Below are 26876 nucleotides of genomic sequence, written 5' to 3' on the forward strand. Positions count from 1 at the left end.
AAAAGAAAAAAAAAATATATATATATATAAAGAAGAGAGCAACCAAATCAATAAACAAATCTACCAGTGATAATAACCTCTAAATTCTAAATTAAGATAAACAGAAGACCAGAAACAAATTAGATGCAGAAAGCAAACCCCAAGTCTACAGTTGTTCCCAAAGTCCACCGCCTCAGTTTTTGGACTGATTTGTTGTCTATTCTGGTATTCCAGAGATACAGGGTACGTCAAGTTGATTAAGGAGATTTAATCTGCTGCTCCTGAGGCTGCATGGAGAGATTTCCCTTTCTCTTCTTTGTTCACACAACTCCTGGGGTTCAGCTTTGGATCTGGCCCTGCCTCTACATTAGGTCGCCTGAGGACGTCTGTTCTTCGCTCTGACAGGACAGGGTTAAAGGAGCTGCTGATTCGGGGGCTCTGGCTCACTCAGACCAGGGGGAGGGAGGGGTATGGAGTGCGGGGTGAGCCTGCGACGGCAGAGGCCAGCGTGACGTTGCACCAGCCTGAGGTGTGCCGTGCGTTCTCCCAGGGAAGTTGTCCCTGGATCTCAGGACCCTGGCAGTGGTGGGCTGCACAGGCTCCCGGGAGGGGTGGTGTGGATAGTGACCTGTGCTCACACACAGGCTTCTTGGTGGTGGCAGCAGCAGCCTTAGTGTCTCATGCCCGTCTCTGGGGTCTGCGTTGATAGCTGCGGCTCGCACCCGTCTCTGGAGCTCGTTTAGGTGGTGCTCTTAATCCCCTCTCCTCGCGCACCAGGAAACAATGGTCTCTTGCCTCTTAGGCAGTTACAGACTTTTTCTTGGACTCCCTCCCATTTAGCTGTGGCGAAATAGCCCCTTCAGGCTGTGTTCATGCATCCAACCCCAGTCCTCTCCCTGGGATCCAACCTCCGAAGCCCGAGCCTCAGCTCCCAGCCCTGCCCGCCCCGGCAGGTGAGCAGACAAGGCTCTCGGGCTGGTGAGTGCTGGTCGGCACCGATCCTCTGTGAGGGAATCTCTCCGCTTTGGCCTCCACACCCTTGTGGCTGCGCTCTCCTCCGTGGCTCTGAAGCTTCCCCCTTCTGCCACCCTCAGTCTTCGCCCGCGAAGGGGCTTCTAGTGTGTGGAAACCTTTCCTCCTTCACGGCTCCCTCCCACTGGTGCAGGTCCCGTCCCTATTCTTTTGTCTCTGTTTTTTCTTTTTTCTTTTGCCCTCCTCAGGTTCGTGGGGAGTTTCTTGCCTTTTGGGAGGTCTGAGGAATTCTGCCAGCTTTCAGTAGGTGTTCTGTAGGAGTTGTTCCACGTGTAGATGTATTTCTGATGTATTTGTGGGGAGGAAGGTGATTTCCATGTCTTATTCTGCCATCTTGAAGGTCTCTAATACTGATAACTTTGTATCACACTAGGTATGTTGGGATTATGAGGGAGTTAAAATTTATAGATCTACAAAGAAAAAAAAAGAATTCATACTATAAGTAAGTTGTATCCTTATTCAGTGTTTGAAACAATGTTTTAAAATATTTAAAAATATCAATATCTTTATAAAGCTACAACAGATAAAACCTTTTTGTTATTACATTGTGTAGTATATTTTACACATTTTTACAAAGGAATAGGATAAGAAGATAATTCATCATGATAATATAACACTGAAAATGGTACTTACATGGGAAAATAAGAAATATTCTAGGATCTGAATATTTAGACTACTATTAATTACAATAACAAAATATTAAGTTATTTGAAGGATACTTCTGAATATGTCTCATAAATCAATAAATCTTTGGAAGAAAGATTGTGGCTTAATTATCTGAATATCACCAGGCCAAGCAAAGGCTACTGTGTACAGAAAATTACAGTGTTTATGGGATGGAGAGAAATTTCCAAACTATAGTATCAGAAAATTTTATTTAAACAAAGTCTCACAGAATCATTCAATAGATCAAAAATGAGCCCCTTTGTTCTATTATGGGGCAGTTCAAAGCACCTGCTGTGAATAAGGCTCATTTCTGTGAGCTTCTCAAGGCAAAGATTGAAAACAATTTTTCTAGCAAAATAATATTGGTACTCAAATGCAAATTATACTAAGTACTAATTGAGGATTCTATGCACAGAAGGTAATTTTGAGGTGAAAGATAAGCATATGTGCAATGCTTTTTCCCAATCACATATTCTTGAACATTTACATCGTTTTCCTTGATAAATGCTTGATGGCTGCAGAAACAAAAAATATTTACACTAATGGTCTCCAAACAAAATGTATGCAACACAAGGGCAATGAAAAATGACTAGTTGTGGGAAGGGAATCCCAAGACATTGTTTATTTTAATTTTTATCTTAAAAAAATCATATTACATTTTATAAATATTTAACATATGGACCAAAGTTGGAGACCTGAATTTATCTGTATATTGGATGGTGGGTATGAAGTTATCTTGAGAGGAGAGTGGGAATTTTATAGTCTGTAGGGATGGACATTGGCACCCTTAGTCTTTTGTTTACTTTTATCTTTACAAATATCAATAGTGTACACGTCAACAAAACAACTGTCAAGAAGATTAAAAAACTAATTTGTATTTGTAAAATATTTAGAGAAAAACTTTGTTCATAACAAGCCTAGTGCAGAGTGTAGTTGTCTTTGTTATATAAAGTAATAATCATGATCTTACTTATAATGCCTTTTGTCATGTTGTTCAATTTTGCAATTTGCTTTTCCCAATGAAGTAGATGTAGATGTTCATTAATTATATATTGAATACTACAGTTTACAAGTTACTGTTCTAAGTGCATAAGTGATACCATTGAGCTAAACAAACACAAAAGGCCTGGTTTCTTGGAACCTAGAGCCCACTGGATAGAGACAAACAACAAAAAATAAGAATACTAAAAATGATATGTAAATTCTACAGTATGGAAAGTGGTCAGTGCCACTGGAAAAGGTAAAATGGCAGAGCAGACCAGGTGGGATTGGGAAAGTTAAAGATGAAGGGCAGGCTGGTTACAGTATTAAATAGAGTGGTCATGCTGGCCTCGCCCACAAGGTGAGTTCTCAACAAAGGTGTCCAAGAAGTAGACACTTGGTTATCTGGAGAAGGAGGTTGGTTCTGGGGAAAAGCCTCCAAAAATAGAAGCGTGATCGGCATGTTGGATGAACAGCAAGGAAGCCACAGCATCTGGATTGGAGCCATCGTGGGGAGCCTGGAAGGTGAAGGATCTGAGAAAGAAGACCTGGAGAGACAGGTCATTATAAGGGCTTTTGGCTTTTACTCTGAGGGAAATGAGAAGACATTGTGTTTTGAGCCAATTGGTGCCATGATCTGCCTAATGCTCACCAGAAAAGAAAAGAAAACAAAGCACTCTGACAAATCTGTCGAGAAAGTGGACGAGTAGAAAGTTGAAAGGTGGAAACCAGGAGATGAGGTTGGAGGTGATAGAGGCCCCCTGTGTGGTCTGAGCAGGGCAGGAGCTGCAAAGGGCTCAGCGTTTGGAAGGCAGGTCCAGCCGGGGCGTGAGGATGGGAAGTAGAGGAGAAAGAGGACCATTAAGGATAATAGACTCTATACAGTCTTTTTCAAAAATAAGATCTGTTTTATAACACAGGCTTACAGGCTTACTTGTGGCACGAATTTCTTGTGTGTGTCAAATATAGTGCCTTTCTCTTTTTCAGAAGCTAATGTTCTAAATTGAACGTTTAGAGTAATTTCCAAAGTAGAGCAGAAGATATTTTATAAAAGTCAACACGTGTAATTTATCCCTTTCAAAACATTGGCCATTTAAGTATACACCAGGAAAATTTTTGGTTTTTGACTGAAAATTGGGTTATAGAAAGATGACCCTGAGTACGGTTGTTTGCACATATTTTTGTCATTGTTGTATGATTTCCTTGCTGAAAACCATGTCAGCATTTCCTCCGTAAAACGTTTTGTATCTGCACACTTGAAAACTTGTAAATAGATTTTTCCTTTCAAATTCTGAAGTTGTTTTGAAAATTGATATCTTCTTCCTTCAAAAACGTATATCTTCACTTATTTGAAGGAATTTAATTGTGAACTGCCTTCTGACACCTCCTGAAATATATTCTCATAACTTAACTTTAAAAAATACACTACCATTTGTCAAGTTATAGCCGTGGGAACCTGCAGTGTAGCACAGGGAGCTCAGCCCGGTGCTCTGTGATGACCTAGCAGGGTGGGATGGGAGGGGTGGAAGGGAGACACAGAGGAAGGGGATATAGGTATACATATAGCTGACTCACTCTTTTGTACAGCATAAACTAACACAACATTGTAAAGCAAATATATCCCAATTAAAAAAAATAAGGTAAATAAAAAATTGTCTCTGTCCTGCCATTTATAAAAGAAAATGTTTATACTTTAAGGCTCAATTAAAGCATCACTTCCTCTTCTCCCCCATCCTGCTCTGTACTTCTTCCTCTGATCTTCCAAGGTATTTGACCCTTATTTTTATTTTGTGACATGCATCAAGTTATTTTAAATTCTTCTTTCACCCTCTCACCTATAAACTCTTCCAGGACAGAGACTGTGATTATTAAAGTAAATATCCTCTTCTAGTTTCTTCATTTGCTAAATACGGGCATTACATCTCTAAAACACTATAGTGCTGTCATGAAAATACTCTAGTTCAGTTAGTTTTTCTAACCGTAGGAGCAGTGGTATTTCCATCATGTTTAGCATTCATCAGGCATACCTGAGCACTTTATATTTACTACCTCACCCAATATTTACAACGACCCTTTGAAGTAGGTGTTATTACTGTCTCCATTTTATTATAGAGGAAACTGAGCCACAGAAAACATTAGTAAGTTCCCAAGTTGTTATTATTATTATTATTATTTAAATTTAAATGAAGACGCTAAGATTTGAAGTCAGCTTCAGAATACATGCTCATAAGCATGGTGTATACTGCCTGTCAGTGATTCTCCCCTGGGATTGTACTGCTTATACAAATGATACTGCATATCCTTGGGTCCCATGGGTTTCTCTTCACCCTCCAAAAGAAAAAAACCTAAAAGAATGTTTCTTATCTATGAAGCATAAATAAGAGGGCAACATATGCACACATTGTCAGGAATGAAACTGTCAACTAGGAAGAACGGTCTTTCATAGGTAGGGAGGTTCCCACTTTGGGAAAGAACACAGACCCAAATCCCAGGCTTGCTGTTCACTGGCTGGATGACTACTGGTAAGATAAGTGTCTCAGTTTTCTTATCACGTCTTATGGGGACATTAACAGAACCTATGGATTGTAGTATGTCCTTACAAGATAATATTTATGAAGGGCCAAGTGAAAAGGAAATAAATTTATGAGAGCTAGCAAACTGAAAATGTTTATTCAAATTGTTCCCTACTTTATAAAGTTATCTAAGGATCTTTGCTATTTTTATAACCATATCCTAACAATTGATTAACAATGAGGTCTTTTTGTTATTGCTGCTTTTGTTGCCTATTGAACTATTTTGTCTTTAACATTTTAAATGCCTAAAGATTATTCCATTTTAAGTTGCACGCAAAGTAGGCTATTATAATCCTACATGGATCAGGTTTAACATATAAAGGGAAAAATATGAAAAATCCAAGGAATCTTACTGCTTTGTTATTAGTGTAATGATTAATGATGGCTCTTTTGCTATATACCCGTTGAAATTATTGATCAGTACATGAAGAATCAAAATGAAACGTCTGGCATTCACTTGAGTACGATTCACCAAATACCAGACCAGCTATTCCTCAAGCAATAGAACTGTATAGTTATCCCAAATAACATCAAGTCTCGGGATAGTTATTCTAGGTTTGTGCAGCAATTCAAGACTATCATGGAGAATTCAGTCTCTTTTCATATTTCTCCTGCTAAATCCTCAAAGTGGTGTTTTTTCCTTCTTAAGCTTATTGTTTCATGACCTCAAAATGGCTTTAGAAATTGAGGCTTAATATCCTCATCTGACAGCATTCAAAGCAGGAAGAAGGAGAAAGTGTGGTGCGTGGAGGTCTCCTACTGCTATTGTCTCTTTCGATGGAAATGCTTCACTCTCAGAAATTATTCATCACCTTAATCTTCACAATGTGTAAACTAGGATATGCCATGTGACTATCCCTCACCTCTAGAGAGTCTGGGAAATTTCACACTTGTCAAAAGGGAACAAGATTAGTCATTGTCTTAAATCTCTGCTGGTCCTCAGGTGGGCTACCTTCCCTGAGAATATCACTGCCCACCTGAACCCAAAATGTTATCGTGGCTCTGTTAGCCAGAAAGAAAGGGGTGAGGACACTAATACAGAAATGCTTAAATAGGTCTTTTCAGAAATCCAGTAATTAATTCTAATCCAAGAATATTGAGAATTTTAAATAGATAAAATATAGGGCAAGATTTCAGAAAAGAAATACTTTAGTAAGACTAAATTGCCAAAGTGTTAGTTAAAATATGAATCTCTATATAAACTACAACTATAGTTTACATTTAATCCACTGAGAAGAGAATTACATTATAAACTAGGACTTGGGAAATTCTCTAAGGATATTCAATAGAGCTTGGAAAGAAATGTTTTCAATATTGGATAAAGGTTGTTTTATTGAAAACAATTTGTTCTATGTTATTAAATTAGAAAATGTGCAACTATTAATATTACAGGAAATTACTTCAAAAAGGTATTAGCTTATGATATAAATAGCTTGGAATTAACGTGAGTGAAATAACTTTCTGGCAGCAATGTGCGTTTTGGAAGTTTTGTTTTCAGTAAATGCTAGATATTATAAATATTAGCAGAAAAATACATTTACCATATCAAGTACGATACAAAAAATTGCTTCTTTTTCTGTGGCTTTAGACTTCTCATTAAGGAAACTAAATTAGGTAATCTGTTATTAGAGTTACAACCATATATCAGATTGTTGGCATTTTAGCATTATAAATGGTCAAATCTCATAACCAGCAGTGGGATAGAAAAATCTAACAGTATAAATATAGTTCTTACCTGTACTCAACAGTTGATTAAAATGCACATATTAATCATTTATATCTTGAGTTTCTAAATAGCTTCTCCATTAAACACAATTTGCATAGGTAATGAATGAATGTAAGACTATATAAAATTGTGCAAAAATATATTTGAGTAAAGTATCATATTTCCAAATTAATCAAATAAAGGTTTAGAAAATTAGATAATTGGCTACATACCTTTTTAATCTGACATCTAAACTCTTGGATTTTTCTATAATTTTTGGCCTAGTTTTAAACTAATATTTCCATCTGAAAACTTTTTCAACTTCTTTCTATTACAGGCAGTAAGCACAGATCCCATCCCTGTTAAACTACACTACGACAAATCACATGATCAGGTCTGGGTGCTAAGCTGGGGTACCATGGAAAAGACTTCTCCAATGCTACAGGTAAGTACATTTCAGTATATTAGAGAAAATAATGATCTTTAAACCTTTCAGTATCTAATTGGACACATAACCATTTAACAATGATATTCTTCCACCTAGATCTTCACAGTAAGGGAAAAAAATATTGATTCTCAAGTACTTCTTTTCTTGGAAAATATTTTAGTTCAGACATTCCAAACATTAGATTTATATGCAAAAAGAATAACCTACGATGACAAAGCTAAAGCCATTAAGAAAAAAATATTATGATTTACGTTTCCTACCTCCCTCGAATTTTCATGAGAATTTCCTTGTTTCCATCTCTTTTAAATGGGGCCTGGAAGGTGGGTCCTGTGAGAAAGAGACCAGGAGAGTTAGACAGAGTCTCAAAGCAGGTCCCCAGTATTCTCCAAACACATAGTACTTTACTATCTGAGTGCAGGTTCATTTCTAATTGGGAATATGTACTGTCATTTTTGTGAAATTGGCTTATGTTTTGAAATTGTTTACATGAGAAATTGACAGATAGAGGTATATATACATATATACACATTTTGACACTGACTATCTGTAGAGTTGATGAGAAATTTCCCACACATTGTCCAGCCATCTAAAAACAGGTTCTTTTTCTCTGAATGTCTAATAAAAATTATGCTAATAAGATTTAGTGAATTTTTTAAATTCTTGGTGGGTGGAAGTGAAAGGTTAGTTTCACAACTGAAAATATAAAATAAAATGTAAGAACTGAGAATTACTCTTAAAATACGACATACAACAAGACTTATTTACATGAAGAGTGTGTGTGTGGGTATTTATGTATGTATAAGATGGATAGATGATAAATAGGTGATAGATAGATAGATAGATAGATCATAGATGATAGACAGACTGACAGGAAACACAGGGTCTCTGGATCAGAGAACAGACCGTTTCTTACCCATGCAGCCTGTTAGTATTTATTCTCTGACCCCAACCCCTATGGGGTGATGTGGTGAGGCTAGTGTCACCCTTTATGACCAGCACAGTCCTACTGCAGGAGGAGCCTGGAATCATGTGTCTCTAAGTTATTTTTGACTGCTAGCACCTCAACCCACCATCTCATGTGAGAGAGAAGAGATTATTAGTCTGGAAAGCATGCAAATCTTCTCCAGGGAGAAGAGGGGAAGGTCAGTACCCTGGCACCTCAGTAACTGGCTCAGAGGAATTAAGTCTCTAAATCTCTCAGGAGAAATACTCTATCTCTAGCTTCCAAAGGCATTTTTGCTGCACCATCATCCTTTAACCAAGGTGGCGTGTTTTTTTTTGCTCAGAGAGACTTGACTCTGCGGAAATGTCAAGATATTTATGGATAATTGTCTCCCAACAGGATTACCAGAAAATATCTTCGAAAGAAATGGGATTTGAGATTTGTTTGAAAGAGGAACAGATTTTCCTCTGGAGAAATTGAATTGAAACCAAAAACATGGTCAAGTTCTCATTTTTGCTAGAGTGTCCCTGTGCCATGATGGTGAAAGATTAGACTGGAAAGAGAAATTGATGCCAGGTCTTGAGGGCTAGGAGTAACTTTTTAGCCCTACTATGTTATATTTTATAATGGGACCCTCTTACCCTTGAAGGTGCAAAACATTTTATCAAGGATCTGAAAGCCCTCCTTTGTGTTTTCCTGTTGAGTATAATTAAATCTGTACATCTTTGTCGATTATGAAAGCAATATGTATTATTCTCTGTGACATTTATAATTAATTATAATTAATTAATTATAGTATGTTTTTAGCCATTCATAATTATGCCTATAAGTATGTTTTTCTTTATAAAGGGCACTTATATCTTATGAAAGCTTAAGAAATTCTGTAAAACTCTAAAACTCATTAGTCTGTCATCTGCACAGTTTTGCAACCTGTATGTAATGTCTTGTAAACGCACAACAATTAGAGAAGAAAATATCCCCAGGATGCAACTTGGAATAAAGTCCTTGTGTTCTTCCATTGGCCAGGAAGTAGGACCCAGCCAGATGGGGTGACAGTGGGAGGTGGTAGCTCTGGGTTTGCAGCAGGCATCACATAATGACAGGCCAGCAGCAGGATGCTGTTAGAAATGAGTTCAGAATTGTTGCAAGATTGGACTTATTGACTGAGGTGCATCACAGATCAATCTGTGTCCTTCAGTGAGCTCAGTCCCAAACCTGGCAATTCACCACTCCCTGCTCAATTCCAGCAGCAAGAAGGACCTCAACCCATCAAAGTCCAGACTGAAGGGAACTGGGGAAGTGGCTTTGTATTTTTTACAACCTAGGACGGTGCCAAGCACAGAAGAGAGGTCCAGTTAATCTGCCTTCAGTGGCGTGAAATATTTTTGCATCAGTAAGTTTGGGATGCAATGCACACATTATAGTGTGTTACCTGGCCCATAGCAAGCTCTCAATAAGTATTATTATTGCTGCCATCAGTCTAAGTATTATTAATTTCAAATACATGTACATGCAGCTTGAGAATTATGTACCTCTATACAACCTAAAGGGAAGAAAATTTGGGGAGTTCCATTGTTATTACCCCTGTTGAGTTTTATTAAAGTCTTATAGGCATAATTATGAATGGCTAAAATCCAGTGAGGACTTTCTCACTGTTACTCATTAATAAAATAGGTAGCGTGTCTTTAAAGCGTTATCACATACTTTGGTTCTCTCTTCCTCTGGACACATGGTGGGTGGGGGGCTTCTTTTGGTTGGGTGAGGCCATATGATTAGTTTTGACAAAAGAGGTCTTTCATGAATGGAAACATTCAAGGTAGTTAGCTGCTCTTTCCTCATGGAAAATGGAATTAAAAACACTAAAAACAATAGATATCCTGCCAAAGCCCTCTAGGAAAGTAAGAGGTATGAAACAAAAGTCTTTATTATTAAAAAGTAAAGAAGTAAGTAGTAAAGAAGTAAAGATTTGTTTCTGCTTTGTTTTGGTTTGTGACTGTAACATGACTGAGCCTTTCTTGACTATTATAATAATTACTCTATTTTATTGAACTTGGCAATTCCCAATGTAACTCAACGAAATTATGCTTATTGCAATTAACAAAAATTAACCTTTTAGGGTAAAAAAATATCTAAAACTAAAAATGCTATCTCCTTCTGTCCTAAAAACCAAAGGAAGACACTCCGTTTTGAGGGAAGAAAGTCTATTTAACTTAGGCAGTCAAAAGTTTAAGAAGTTTGATTTGGTGCCCATATGTAGAAAGGATTTAAAAGGGGTAAAATAAAGGCAGGAAAATACTTTAAAAAGCTAACACAGCACAGTGGCTGTGCAGCAGGGACAATAGGACAGCTGTGAAGGTATGAGAAATCAGAAGAAAGAACTGATAGAATTTCATGCAAAATGGGATATAAGGGATAAAAGAGCTTAAATGTAGTGATCTCTTCTTTAATGAACTATGAAAGTTTTAAAAACCAATTAATGACCAATAGTTAGAAGAGACCTCTTTGATTAAAACTTACTCAAATTTATCATTTTCAGTTTATAAAAGGGAAAATTTTAAAATATATAATCTATTCTAAGATTTCTAAGAGCAAAAGTATTTCAAATGATATATTTTAGAGTTTTCTGTCCTATGTTTACAACTCTGTTGTATAGGAGGGGGAGGTTTTTTTTTTAATATATCATTTATTCCTCAATCAAGTTGTGAAGGATGGATGGAAGGACGGAAGGAAAGAAGGAAGGAAGGGGGAGAGAGAGAAAGAGAGGGAGGGAAGAAGGAAGAAAGAAAAGAAAGCCAGCATCTCATTTATGTCATGTGTACGCTTGATTTCATATTTCTTATTATAGCAATAACATTTTTATAATGCAGAAGTTACCTATATGTATATTTATTTTATCTTTTAGGCAGAAATTGTTCAAGAAAAAGATGTTTCCCATTTTTTTCTTTTAGAAACTTTTACACTGGAAATAAGCAAACGCAGAATTGCAATGTGCTTAACAATGTACTAATTTTGAGGTTGAAAACAAAGAGCCTGTGCAAACAACTTCCAGAGATTTATTTCATCTCTGATCCCATTAAGGGCCTGCACGGCCAAGATCTAAATGTGGTGTTGTGTTTAGGTGATAACCCTGGCCAGCGGGGATGCGCCACATCACACCATCCACACCCAGCCTGTGGGAAAGCAGTTCGACCGAGCTGATGACTTCTTCATCCCCACCGCCACCCTCCTCATCACCCACGTGAGGTGAGTGCTCAGACGAGCATTGACTTGTACATTTCTCTCTAATCTTGGTAGAAAGCCACAGGAAATCGCCAAAAGAAAAATTCAGTTATACCACAAATATACACAAAATTGTACTGTAGCTCTGTCTCGTCTGCTTGATGAACTTTTATTGAGCAACATTAGTGATGAATTTCCTGTCTTTTCTTCCCTCTTATGTGTAATTGAGAAGTGAATCTATAAAGCTATGCTTGCATTTTTAAATCAATCTTACGGTTAATACTTTGGCAAATTGCTCTTAAGGTATTCGGATTAGGCTTTTGCAAAATGCTGATGTTCGAACTTAGCCTGAGTTCCTTTCAGAGAAGCAGGCCACTCGCATCAACATCTATTCAACATATTATAAGAACATTCTTGTATTGTTTTGCCCATAGAGAAATGAATATAGCATTGTATCAGGGAGTATAGTACGTTGAAATGAAATGTGTGAGGTCTGCACTTTGAGAAAATGTGTGGGTGTGTTATATCTCTCTATGTGTTCACAAGAGGTAAAAAAGTAATAACTCCTAATGACATCACTCTAAAGGTTCACAGAAGTGGTTTAAATACTTAACGGGGGAAACTTTGGATATTCACAATTTCTAATACTGTGTCTCCTGATACTTTATTGAAGTATTTAAAGTATTGCTTAGCAATGTTAGTGAATCTGAACCAAACTAATATTTTATTCTCTATTTCAAGGGAATTTGGAGGGGAGGAAACTGCTTCAGATATGTTATATGAGCCATTATTTGGTTCTTGTGTATATTTGTTTCTCTTGAATTAACGTGAAAATTTTCTTGTCTAAAAGTTGGAGTCGTAAGAATTCTGAAAGAGTGAAAAATTCAACTTGCAAAAATAAAAAGGGAGATTCATAAATTAGAATCGGGGCTCACAGTCAAGATATGATATAGAAACTGTTCTTTGGACAGCCAAGTATATGTTTTCAAAGAGTTTAATATATTTGTCAAGCAACTATTATTTTCAGAACACCTATTACGTGCTCAGCAATAAAGTGATTAAAAATTATAATATACTGTCACAATGTTTTTATGGAAAATAAGTAGAACTTATTGAAAATGCAGCATATTTGAAAAGTATTTACATTTGCATTAAAGTAATAATCTTTAGGGGGCCTCCCTGGTGGCGCAGTGGTTGGGAGTCCGCCTGCCGATGCGGGGGGTGCGGGTTCGTGCCCCGGTCTGGGAGGATCCCATGTGCCGCGGAGCGGCTGGGCCCGTGGGCCGTGGCCGCTGGGCCTGCGCGTCCGGAGCCTGTGCTCCGCAGCGGGAGAGGCCACAGCAGTGAGAGGCCCGCATACCGCAAAAAGAAAAAAAAAAAAAAAAAAAAAAAAAAAAGTAATAATCTTTAGGTCTGAGTGCAAGCACTATAATAGTTAAGAGACTGAAGAAATCAGCAGAGAAACTGAAAATGGCTCCTCTTGAGGTAATATCTAAAATATATATATATATTGTTCTTTTACTTATCTGTTGAGGATAAAATTTTATTTAATTGGCATTGAGTGTTATGTTTAATAAATATCTTTTTGTTATTTTCAAGTTACTGATAAATTATTATTGATAAATAATTTAATATGTAACATTTGCTTTTATTTATCTCATTCTCCTATTCCCTATTACTGTATTTAATATACTATTATCAACTTTGCTTATTTTTTTAAATGCACTATTAACACAATTATTTGGGTCAAAATTCCTATATCTATGACACATATGGTTAATAGTATACCATTTGAGGTATTTCTTTTCCCCTATAACAGGTAAATTGGATCATTAGGGTAAATTTGCTACTAGAGGCAGGAGTTTAACTTTGTCTGGATGCAGTGAATACCATGTGTGATTCTGGGCTTGTATGTATTGTATAATATGCTGTCAGAACATAACATCTCTTGAGGGTCGAAATGATTACTACAGAGCTGAAGTTGGAGCTAATAATAATTAGAGGAACATGCAAATAATTTGAACACACGTAAGGCAAAATTTTATTTCAGTTATTTATATATATTGTGAGAAACACTGAAAAGTATGCTTGAGGATATTTTTAAATGTCTTTATTTCTTTTAGGGATATATAGTCAAATGTATAGGTGTTTTGCCAATACTTGTCAGAATTCTATATTAAATTATAGCAATTCTACCAGCATATAGAGTTCCATTTTAATGAATGTGAATGGTCATCATAATTCCTATTACATTTCACAGTAATTATCCCTACTGCTAAAGTGAAAAGTAAGAGTAAAAATTAGCATGCGTTTCAAAAACTAAACTGTTAAATATGAAAAGTATTTTTAACATAATGGGGATCTTTTCCACATCAGGAAAACCTGAAGGATAGATATGGTCTTTTCTCTTACCAATTCATGGAACATTTTTTCCTACCTAAATGTGGCTTGTGTCCTGAGATTGCTCTCTTTAAGAATTGTCTTGAACAGAATTTGAGACTATTTTCTGACTATTGTGTTGAGTGTATATTCCAGGCCAGGCAGAAGGTCTGACACATAATATGCATTTAATTAATATTAGTTTTCTTCCTCTGACCCCTCATCACATTAATCTGCATTTCTCTCAGATTGCTACTCTGTCATTTCAAATAATTTATACAGTTGCTACTCTCTCATTTCAAATAATTTATATCTCCTGTGTCTGAAAACCTTCTGGACATGCATCAGGATTTTATATACTTAGTGCCTCAAAACTGGTAGGCACTTAATTCATGTTTCTCACAAGAATGGAAATAAAGAAGGAAGTGTTACACTCTTTCCTAAACCAGACTACATAGCATTGAGGGAAGAAGGTATTTCTTATGTACCTGATTTCTCAGCGTCTAACACAAGATTTGACAGGCTGCCAGCACGGCATCAAGCACACAGGAATGGTGTGTGTGGAAGCAGTAAATAGGAAGAAGGACTTATATCTCCTGTTAGGCAGATCTCAGCCTGAATGCCCCAGCAGCACCATTTGCCATTGGTAAATGTGACTTAAGCCAGCTTACTTCAATTATTTCTAGGGACTGCAGTAACATAACGTTTGAAAATTAAGCTGACCATAATAGTAGTGTCAAAACTACTCATAATCTACACTGGAGAAAGGGCTACCCTGCAATTAGCTACAGTTTTGCTAAAAGTTTTTTTTTTTTCCTCTGCTTGGTTTCTTTTCTTTTTTCTGTTATCTATAATTTTCAGGTTTGTTTAGTCTGTAATGTAAATCAAAACTGAAGAGTTTAAGAGAAACAAAATTACTTCATATCTATACTAAAAGATAAACTTGTAGCTTAAAAAAACGAATCAATCATTATTTGGATTTTATTTTTAAATCATTATTTAAAAATAACGTGAATCTTTTTTTTTCACTTTTTAAGACAGTTTGAAGTTCTCAGCACTGTAGAAATTCTTCAGAGCCTAATGTAGGTACATTTCTGAGTGTCCTGAGGAATTTGAATTTCAGGAGATTAATTTTCACTTTAAAAATGCCTGAGAATGATGGCCTGGTACCACCGATTCATTCAGGTCCTCAGCTGAATTCCATCCCATTCCGCGTGACACAGTCCAGGACACATACCATTATTTCTATTTTATACTATAGCATAAGAGCTTATTAATGAAAATAACTTCTTTGGGTTTTATTGATATTTACACATTCCTTCTCTTTAGACAACAGAAGATTACTTGAGCCCTAGGCTGAGCTCAACCAGACACACCAATGCAACATATGTTTGATCTAAATCAAAATGGTCACTAAAGTGTTGAGCTCTGGCTAATGAACCAAGCTGGCGTCCTTGTTTCTTTCTTGAATATGACCGCTTGCCCAGGAGATGGTGCAGAAAAACTTGAGACCAGCATGCAACCATTCTTTAAACCTGTTGTCTATTAGCTCCATCTGTGAATACAGTTTAGTTTAACTAAACTAAACTTCCTGGAAGATGAGAGATCTCCTGTCTCCCCCATAGTTCCAGAGCTTCTGAAAGGGACTGATTAATACTCATTGACTCATTTTTAAAAGGTTATTAAAACTCCATATTAGATAGTTTTAATACATCTGAGTGTGAGTTGGCTAATCCACCCCCTAAATATTTAGAGGAAATATAAATTACTTGAAATTTAGTTAATAACACAAATGGTTTTCTGATGCTTATTGAAATACATTGATTTAAATCACTGTAAATTATATGCCTTTTTGCTTTTAAGAATAAAACATTTTATATCTTACTTTTTTAAACTAAAATAGGTCATTGAATATGTAATAAATGATGTATTTTTCACATTAATAACTCATTGTGCATTCAGTTAACTGGCAATGTATACTAAACAGACATTTTTCAGACTGGCAGTTAATAGAAAATTTTCTTGAAAAAATCTTAAATTTCAACAAGTCATTAATGAACCATGAATCATAGTTCTAAAGTTGAAGAGATTATGCATTACAAAAGGAGTGTTTTATAATGACCTGAGAAATATAAATTTCTTATAAGAAGAATTTTAATTTATAATTTTATCTTCTATGTACAAAAATATCCAGATAGGTAAGATTAAAAGAGACTATTAAAAATAAAAATGCATGTGTAATTCTTAGAAGAGTCAATTATATCTATTTAATGTCATAGAAATTGAAATAATTCATTATCTTTTTAATCAAAAGTGCTCTACAAATGTAAAGCAACATGTTTCATTATTTTACTCATAATTTGAATCCAAAGAATTAAGTTATTATATCATTACATGTACATAGATATATTTGACTAATATTATAGTTCTACTACTCTTAAAATTTTTATGATATGACCAGTGCATGGGAATTTAATGATTTTTGTTATCAATTTTTTAACTAGCCAGAAATTTAAAAATAATTTAAAAATAAGTTTATTTTTTTCAGAAAAATGGTTGTGTTACAATGGTTGGGTTAAAGATCAAATCTCAAAAGGAACGGACATCTACATAATTGATTGTGTTTTATTTTTGACACCATTTTGAAGAGAGAAAAATTTAAATGTCAGTTTCTTGTAATATACGTAAAGATTACAACTTTCTGTGCAGGTGCTGCTAGAATTTGCCTATAAGAAGTGAAAAACAATAGGTTTGGCAGTAATTTATCATGTTACCATATTTTTTAAACATTTCTGTATGAAGATTGGAGTGGTGAGGAAAATCGACAGAATAGGAAGAGAAACATGGGTAGCAGGTAGTCAAGCAATGAGTGAAGAAACAATTCCACTGGATCTCCCTCAAAAAATCTTAGATAATTCTCCCACAAATGGTTTATTTTTGGTAGTGGGGGGGACGAAAGCAAGAACTAGAAGGAGGCAGTGTGGTTCAGAGCAGGGAGATTTGACAAAGCTTTGTGCAAGACCCTAAGAAGGCCACAAAGTAATGCAACAACAAATCCAAAAGTTAGCAGAAGTCTTTCTTAGAGGTTTCGAGTTGTCATGAATAAAAATAGCTGGAAGGTAAAAAAAATATTACTGTCAAGATATTTTTACCTAAATACAAGGGTACAGCTAACATTTGGGCTAGTTAGGGCTGTAAATAGAAATTCTTTAAAATTTTCACTGACTAAAACAATACCTTTGATACAATTGAATACGGGTGTCAGTTGATGTAAAAAGATGTATTTACAGTCTGACCCTCGTAGCATCTGTAAATCACACCTCTCTCATCTCTTGCCCACTCTCAAATTGGAGTGCAACTGGAGTTTAATCTCATCCAGTTCAAGTAGGTCAGTGTAACTTGGCACAGAGGATGCTTATAGTAAATACAAGAAGGTAATCATTTCTGATTTACGTACCTACCCCAGGACTAGTTCTATATATAGAAAGGGAAGATGGCAACTTAGGTAACATTATAGCTATCTGAGATGTTTTGAAAGGTTTGCCTACCCTTGAAATCACCCTTGACACCACATTTGATCTTATTGTCTAGAATTTCAAACTACTTCTCCTGTTCCTTTGGGTTACATTTCTCTAGAAATCTACCTTTAAAGTACTCCTTTTTCTTGAGAGGAAAATGGAGCAGTTGGGAAAATGATATTTTTATTATTGTCATTTTTCTTTAGGGGTGATTGGTTGACTGTATAGTGTCTTAAAATTAATGGTTGTAGTTGGAACGGTGTGCGTGTGTGTGTTTCAATCAATGATTACATGATAAACAATAAGATGAATAGAGTGTATCTGTAAATCACAGTGACAGGGAGACCTTGAAAGCAACAGGCACTTCTATAAAAATCTGAAAATGTCCGTTTCCACGCTCTGACTTCTTCTGAGCTTGACTTGCTAACCAAGACAAACAAATAAACAAACAAATAATGTTCCAAGAGTTTCTTCCTGATATACTCCTCTCTTCCCTAGCACATACCCTGAGGTGAAGGTGGTTCCAGTGAATGTGTCAGATTGGATAGTTCAGGAATCTTATGGAAAGTGGACATCAGTGTTGTTCTTCAATGTGGGTGGGCTGGAAAAGACGAAGGTGGTAACTGGAGTCACTCTTTTAGGACCCTCAAAAGTCGATGAGTGATTGCAATCAAATATGGCAATAAGTGGCTAAGGGATTATCCAGGGTCAGATCTGCCATAAGCCCTGCACAGCCAATGGCTATGTTGCCACTCAAGGGGTGAAGAAAGAGGAAATAACATGTAGCTGGCACCATGGTAGTCTGGAGAGAGGTCTCTAGCACTCCTTTTTCTTTATAAGTTATAGCAAGAAAATGATTAAGAGGGGATTGGGTTTGATATATGTTTCCTTAAAGCTTCTCTAAGGGAAAAAATAAACATTCCGTGAAAGTGAAAGTTAGTAAAGTATATCATTCTCCCTCATAATTTATCAAATCTGTTCAAGCAAAATTACATATATGGCTGGCCATATATCAAGACAATTCTACACTAGTGACTTGATTCATGGACAGGCCAGGTGGATGGAGCACTAAAATTATCTGGTTACAGTGAAGCCCAAACACATCAGAAATTGAAAATATGAGTTGTTTCACGTATTTTTAGGAAAAGTATATTATCAGGATGATGAGCAGCAATTAAAATTGTTTCCAAAAAAAAAAAATTGTTTCCAAACACGGTTCCTAGATAAAGATCTGGCAAAGTCACAGTTCAGTGAGGTTCAATTATTTTTTTGCTCCCTTCATGCTTATATGCTAATTCCTCCCACAGGGAAATAAACTAACAAACAAATAGGGTTTAAATATCCCAGGAGTTGCAACTTTTTCTCTCTAGCTATGCTCTTAAATAGTGAATATCTGAAGCACTTATAAATCCTGAAACCATGACCTTCACTTTTCCAGTTTCTCTGAGCTTCTTCCTTCCCTCTCCACTCTGCGAAAACACAAACTCTAGACTGCCAGGACCTCTCAGTTCCCTAAATTCTCAGAGCCTAGTGCACTATCTTAAAAAACAAGACAGTCATAGATTGTTTATTAAAGAAATTATATACTTTTAAGAGTGTGGATGCACACGCATATGCAATTCATCGTTGGCAAACCCTCCAGCATTCTTACAAGGATGCAAAGCTTCTTCTACATAACACGTGCTAACTTTCTTCATCTTATTTCTAAAGAAGTAAACACATTATACTTTTCAAGCTTTGACCTGTCCATGCCATTCTTCTTTTTTCATTATGGTTACTGGATTTGCTTTTATCTTAAGCAATACTTCCCACCTTCTTTAGCATATTGGTACAGACCACACATGGAGTGTAAAATGCTTAGACAGAAAATCACCGACTGCTTGTAGCCTAGTGTTGTGTGTGTGTGTTCAGTTTGTTATCTTCATTATTTCTTGAGTTAAAGAATCTCGTCTGATTCCCCACTTGGTCTCTGCCCAGTATTAACAGGCTCTATGTGAGCCTAGTAAGGGAAGAGCCCAAAGTGGATGAATCAAGTATGCTAGCCCCTCTTTTGACAGAATGTTCACTTGGTCAGATTACTATCCCATATTAGCTATGTAATATTTTTGTTGTATGGGAAATAAGGGTGGATTTAAAAGCAAGCTGTGTTTGAAATATAAGGATTTCATTATTTTTAAAAAATAAAAAGTTTGTACAGGTATTATTAGTAGACTCCAAGCTCTAGGATTTAATAAAAGCCTCTAACTAGATTCATTCTATGGCATTTCTCACTGAAGAAATCAATGAAGCACTAATAACATGTAATTTAGAAACACTCTACATTGCAGATCTGCCTCCTGAGTTTTATTATGCAAAGTAAAATAGTTCTTGCTTCTGCCCTCAGAGGTCCTTAAGCTAACTCACCAAAGTGTTCAGTAAAACACAGGGCAGCCTTCTCCTTAGGAGACAGCTGTGGTGTATACATAGCACATTTCCACGTACTTTTTTCCCCTCTGTCACATATGATTTGGGATTTTGATGGAAATGGTAAATCAAACTTATTTTACCCTAAACGAGTAAACAGTATAACCGCCTAAGTTACTTGGGTTTTTTCTGTTTAGTAGTAAAAACAGACTAAGATAACAATTAAGTTGCATGAAGAAATACATCAAAAGTTATTATACAATGCACTACTTCACAAGAGGGGGGCAGAGCTCATCCTGAGAACTTAAAGAATTTCTTACGTGAATCTAATGTGCACATTGCCAGGACCTATTCCATATGTATATGCAATAGATTACACTGCGATATTTTGAACCAAGCAGATAAAGCAATATTAATTCTCATAAAATGTGTATAGATATCAATAATGCATATTGAGCTTTCTAATTCTGTCTATTTTTAAGTGGATATATTATTTTTCTGTTGGAGGAAGAAGATATTTTTTACCATACATTTAATTTTATGAATTCATGAATTTTTCTTGAAGAAATGTTTTATTAAAATGTTTAAATTTTAAATACAAGTATCATACCAAATAAACCTCCCTTTTGAATGAAAGACTCCTACTGTAGCTCTACAAAGCAATGCTATTAAATAAATAATTTTATCTTTGAGAACACATGTGTAAATTAATGATAGAAGTCAGTAGAACATTTCAGAAAGTTTCTGTGAATGTGGCTAAAATGCTCATGTCATATATACATCATATTCTTTTCTTTTTTCTTACCATATAAGCAAGTTAATTAATTTTACTTTATTTTTTCTTTTTGACTCCACTGCATGGCATGTGGGATCTTAGTTCCCCAACCAGGGATTGCACCTGCACCCTCTGCAGTGGAAGCATGGTGTCTTAACCACTGGACTGCCAGGGAAGTCCCTAGCAAAGTTATTTTAAATGTAAAGTTAGTGATAGTTGTGAGGGTTCTTTAGATGGACAGCATTAGGGACACTGATATTCTCTGTCTTTACAGCGATTTGAGGTTGTAAAAACTATTCCTTGTGAATCCGCCTGAGTTAATATTTTGTACCATTTTAACTTAGTTGTAAATCTGTAGCTGTAGCCTCACTATGGCTACCCATGTAGGAAAAAGAAATTGATTAGTGTGGGTCAATCAAAGAATAAGTAGACAAATGGATTCCTATTTTTTTCCCCTTCAAATTAAGGATGTTCACTTGTTACGTTAGTGTTCTATCTCTTGAAAAACGATTATGCAGCAACATGTCAGGTTTTAATGTTCTTTAAGATATGGTTCAAGCAAAACTGAAGTACATGAAAAGGATGTCAGAGAGCCTTTACATTTAACTGTAGTGGAAAAACCTACCAAATTAGTAGATATATGGAGAAATCTCCTATTGAGTCTAATCTGTCATGTCATGAGTAGACATATTCACCATAATCCCGTGAGTATATTAAGAATGCTAGGCAACAGACATCACAGTGCCAGGGTTTTATCCTTCGGTGTTTACACCAGTGTGATATAGGGTATAGAGACTTCACAAAATGAATAGAAATAGCTTCAGGGGAAATAAAGATGATAGTTGCCTTAAAAAACTCTTAAAACTATTTGTTGGGTTAGGTATGCTTAAAATCTCCTCTATATTTGTTTAGGCTGAGGTTAGCTGAATTTTTTCCAATACTATTGAAACGTTACCTTTCTTTCCTTTTTTTTTTTTTTTTTGAAGGGAGAGGGAATAATGAAATATATAGATTTTTTTCTATATTGACAACTGATTTTTAAGAAAAACACTGTAAAATTATAGTAATTCGTTTTTTGCCATGATGTAGTCACTTACTTTTATGCTTATGTAATTTTGCATACATAAATATACCTTTTAGTTTATTTGAAACAAAAGGGAATCAGGGTTTGCATATGCTATGGAAGTAGCTGATGATTTATGTCACTAAGCCAAGAAAATCCTAAAATAACCTACATTTTTTTCGTTAATAATGTAAATCAAGATTATTCATCAATTTGAGTGAAAAGAAACATTGCTTTTGTTTTTAATTAAAGTATACATTATTTAAATTCTGCTTTAAAACTTTGTTGTATTTATATCAAATACACAGAGTAATTTGAACCCTGAATAATTTTTAATTAAAAAAAAGCTTGACCAAACTCATTTAATTGATACATGACAATGGCTTGAATATAAATTATTAGTTTATGTAGAAAGATGATGTAAAGAAATATTTTAATAGATCATAGTTACATGTATCTTAATATTGACTGAATATGCCTTCCTGATTTCTTGCATAAGCCTTAATTTGCTTGCCATTTTTTGACATAAAAAAACTTCTACTTCCATCCAAATTTTTATTCACACTGGGAAATAATAAAATCTAATTCAAAGAAATTTTGTTGGACACAAATGACTTTTTAATAAATAGAAATAGAGTGGAAGATAAACCATTTTCCAACAGTCATTTGAGATGTATATTATTTTTATAATTTAATATTTTATGTTCTGTGAATTAAGAAATATACTCTATGGGTATCATCATTATCAGTGACCTCATGAAACTAGAGTTACATTAACCTATTTAATACATTTTTTATATCCTGAATCCAATCTGTGCCCTGCCAACAAATACACCATTGTAAAGCAATTATACTCCAATAATTATGTTTAAATAAAAAGATACATTGATAACCCTTTTGGTACTTCTACCACTTATTTAATTTCAAAGTGATCCATTTTACCATCTTGTAAAATTTCAAAGCACTTGAAAACACTTTTCGAACCACCGTAATATTTGGATTCACAGGAGGGAAATAAATTGTATTTATTCTTCTGATTCATAAATGCATTATTAAAATTTCAACTTCATCAGGGAATTCATTTATACAAGTGAAATATAAACAGTAACCTTAAGTTTTTCTTGTAAGACTACAATATAAATAACTTTAAAATATTCACTCTTTTTATTTTGATAAACTCCAGAAGATTTCCTAAGACATGCACAGAAATAAATCAAGAGTTCAAGTTTTAGCAAGAAATAAAGGAATGAGAATGTTAAGGGAAAGTGGACCAGGTATGAGAAAATTTCTGGAAATGCAGGAAATTCACTACCATTTATTCATACTAACAGTTTCATCAGTAATGTCTAACTTTCCTATTGTCCTACATACAATAGTCATTTAAAGTGTTCCCCTATAATTTTTTTTATTTTAATGTAGAAGCTACAGTCTGATTTTCTGAAGTCAAGTCTGAGTTGCTATATCATATACATCTCTTCAGGTTGTATCGCTTAGTTGTAGTTTTTGTTCTTATTACTATGGTTATTTTACAATATGCTAATAGTAATTAAGAAACACTGGGCATTTACACTCTACCAGACAGTGAGCTAAGAATTTTTATGCACTGCCTCATTTAAAACTAACAGCTACATAAATTTTTATCCCTATTCTACATATGGTGAATCACTTAACTCATAAGTGTTGGAACCAGCTATAAACTCAGTTCTGTCTAAATTCAGTGTCTTAGCGCTCAATACATTATAGTATTCAAGTCCTTTTTTCACTTTCGGGGTAAAACCTAACAACTAGTGTGCTCTACAAATTATCCTAATGCCACCTTTAAAGCATTCCCGTCTCTCGCTTCTGTGTACCTCTGCTACAGCAAAGCGTGACTCCTCACTACAGACCTACACATTTCTTGCCAATCTGCATTTATTTGCAAAATGTCTGGTTTCTTCCTTGTTCACTTAACAACCCTTCAAGTCTTCTCTCAAAGCCACCTTTTAAAAAATGTGTTATAATCTCCTTAATTGGAGTCCCCTTGATGTTTTGAATTTTCATCATTTTTCACTTGTCCTTGAGCTTCACACAGACTTAGTCTGGAAACTAGTTCTTTAGCCCCTTGGGGCCACAGTATTTAATATCATTCAGATTAGTTTGATTCTCTGCTAACACAACATTGTAAATCAACTACAGTCCAATATAAAATTAAAATTTAATAAAAATAAAATTTTAAAGACCAACAAATGATAAATAAGAAGACCAGCTAAATATATTATGTTTTTACTAGTTCCATTATCAGTATCCTTTAGATCCACTGCAAGATTACTTTTACGTCTGTCCTTATTTTTGTAAGATACCAAATTAGACATAGATGTTTTTCATAACTGATTTAATCTAAATTTGAAGTCATTCATGATGATATTGATATATATTACATTAAAATTTTGTGCACCTTTTCAAAAGATCAGAAACAAATATACAAGTCATTTAATTTATTAGATGTTTAAATGGAGTAAGGAAATGTAAGTTCTGTTAAACAAGGAAATAAACTAGGCTATGAGTATGAAAAAGAAAAGGTAAATGATTTCTGAGAGGACAGAGAAGAATATGGTGTGTCTACAGTCCTAACAGACCCTGCACTCGTTTTTTGTTCTTTGCTCTTGTCTAACTTGTAGTGTCTCTTTATTAATCTGTTCTTCTCCATTCTCTAGACACAGCCCTAAGTTGATCCCTCTCACCTCTCACCTTGCTACTACAACTAACCCTTTACTATTTCTCCATACTTCTTATTTTTTCCATACTTCCATTCACCAGGGAACCACTGGATTATTTCTCCTAACTTTAGGAGGGCTGTGTTGATACAACTCTGCATTGGAAAGAAAAAAACTACCTTAGCATAGTTTCTATTGCATATAGATGAAGTCCAGGCTGTGTTGAACCCACCTCCTTGAGGACGCTTAGCTCCTAAGACTGATCCTGAGACATCCTATGGTCCAGCCAATGGGAACCTGAGTAACCCCTATCCAGACTAACTTATGAATGTTTGACTTATGATTTTTTGGCTTTAGATGGAGTGAAAGTGATAGGAAATCAGTAGAAACCATAGTTCGAATGTGGATCTTTTCCCAGGCTGGTGATACACAGTGGGATCCTCTCTTGTGATGCTGAAGCTCCCAGTTCACCCCACCATTATTGAGGGTAAACAACCGATACTCTCACAACCATTCTGCACCCAGACAGCCATTCCCACTTTCATGTTCAGTATAGTATTCAATTAATTACATGAAACATTCAACACTTTATTATAAAATACGTTCTGTGTTAGATGATTTTGCCCAACTGTAGGCTAAGGTAAGTGTTCTGAGCCCATTTAAGGTTGGCTAGGCTAAGGTATGCTGTTCCGTAGGTTAGGTGTATTCAGTGCATTTTGACTTGCATTATTTACCCTCATAACCCCACTGTAAGTTGAGAAAGATCTGTACTTTGCAGTTTCCACCTAACTATTCATGTTGTCTAAAGTGCTCTTTCTGACTCTGATTTAAATCCTCTTAATTTGTGTCAATCTCCTGGCTAAACTCAAACACTCTCTAATTCATGCAACTTTTTCTATTCCTTTGTCATTTAATGATAGCACTCTCCTCAGAATTTACTTCTTGTTAAGGGCATTCAACCTCACATCAAGTGTTAGTATATTTTATTTATTTATTCCATACAGTTGTATTAGGCATCAACTATTTGTATGCCAGACAGTATTCCAGCTTCCAACAGGAAATTGAGGATATATTTTGCTTTATTTTCCTATACTGCAATATATATATATATATAGTTAATTACAATTAAAAATTATTTTTTAAAAAGAACTCATACTTTGGAATTGTAAGGACATAGTTTCAAATTTAGTGAATCACACTTACTACACTGTGATTCCAAGCACATTCATTTGTCTGCAAACAGTTCACCCTGCCCTCTTCTTAGATACAGAGTTTTGCATATATTTTTTCATTTACTATCTGCCATGGTGGAATACCTGACAAAGGCTTAGACAAATAGATCCCCGAATTCTCTCTGGCCACAATCATTAGTTCAAACATGCGCATGTGACCCACTTAGAACCCCTATGATAAGCATTTTGCTGGGGCTTTTGAGAAAGATACTTCTGATTTTTGTGTAGTTTGTCTAGAGGATCTAGAGCTACTGTAGTAATTTTCACACCACATGAAGCTTAGATCTGAAACCAAGACAGGAGATGGCAGAGCCAATAGATTAAGGGGAAAAAATGAGGTATTGTTATATTACTGTAGAGAAAATTTCAGCTATAATTAGCTGGTTTTAGAATTTCCTCTGTATGAACTCTCCATTTTTTTGTTGTTTAAAAAAGTTTGAATTGGATATCTTATTATAAAATGAAAGAGTCTGAGATTGGGTTTCCTTATGTCTAAAATATACATATTACTCACTTCACACTATTTTGGTTCATTGCAGGATCTTGTACAGTTCCTGGCACACAATACATGATTAACAAATACTATTTTCTTTTTCCCTTGGGATGATTAATTTTTCTTTGTCATAGCATCTCCTATAGCAGTTACACTAATTAACACTCCGTGAATATTTGTTAAAAAATACTGCACTTAGTAATGTTTCTCTGAGTTTCTATCTGGCATAGTGTTTCCGCATAAAAGAAAAAAGTGCCCTGAGCTAAGTCCCAGTTTGTAGTTTGCTGAAAACTTCCCCGTGGCCTTGGGTGCTGTGGAGACAGAGTTACCACTTATCAACCACTTGTGTAACATGGTATGGAGACAGCACAGTTCAAGATATTTGGATGACTTAAGTCAGTTCAAGGTAACACCGAACCTATGAGATTGCCATCTGCAGAAGTTTTCTCAGAGATCCTTAAGTTACGACAGTTATAGATGGGACTATTTGCTTATTCAATCTGGGCATCCATCTCTACAGCTTGCACAAATCCACATCTTCTCTAAGTGCTAAGAAGAGAAAACTCACTAGGACTTTCCTCCAAGGGAAACTTTTATGTCATTTAGGATTTGATTGAAACTTGTTATTGAACAAGACCTTGAACCCTGGGAATATTGCAATTCTTCTATGGTTTAAAGACTCTATTTTTTCTCTCTCTCTCTGGTAGATTTCATTATAAATCTCCTAGATTGTTTGTTTAAGATTAAGTCTTTCATGCCATTCTGCAAATGCTC

At 35.4% G+C, this 26876-nt stretch overlaps 1 protein-coding gene across 3 annotated transcripts in view; it reads left to right on the forward strand.

Annotated features, from left to right (window-relative positions):
• FSTL5 (follistatin like 5) overlaps positions 1-26876 on the forward strand; it is a gene marked incomplete at both ends in the record, with an annotated part of 542883 nt that overhangs the window by 497849 nt on the left and 18158 nt on the right. For all 3 annotated transcript variants that reach the window (XM_082611409.1, XM_082611410.1, XM_082611411.1), the window contains 2 exons: positions 7274-7381; positions 11446-11570. In XM_082611409.1, the coding sequence (XP_082467535.1) occupies positions 7274-7381; positions 11446-11570 (233 nt within the window). The remainder of the gene's footprint in view (positions 1-7273; positions 7382-11445; positions 11571-26876) is intronic.

The sequence above is a fragment of the Mesoplodon mirus genome (assembly GCF_964341445.2).
Source record: "Mesoplodon mirus genome assembly, chromosome: 2".
In the NCBI taxonomy this organism is placed as follows: Eukaryota; Metazoa; Chordata; class Mammalia; order Artiodactyla; family Ziphiidae; genus Mesoplodon; species Mesoplodon mirus.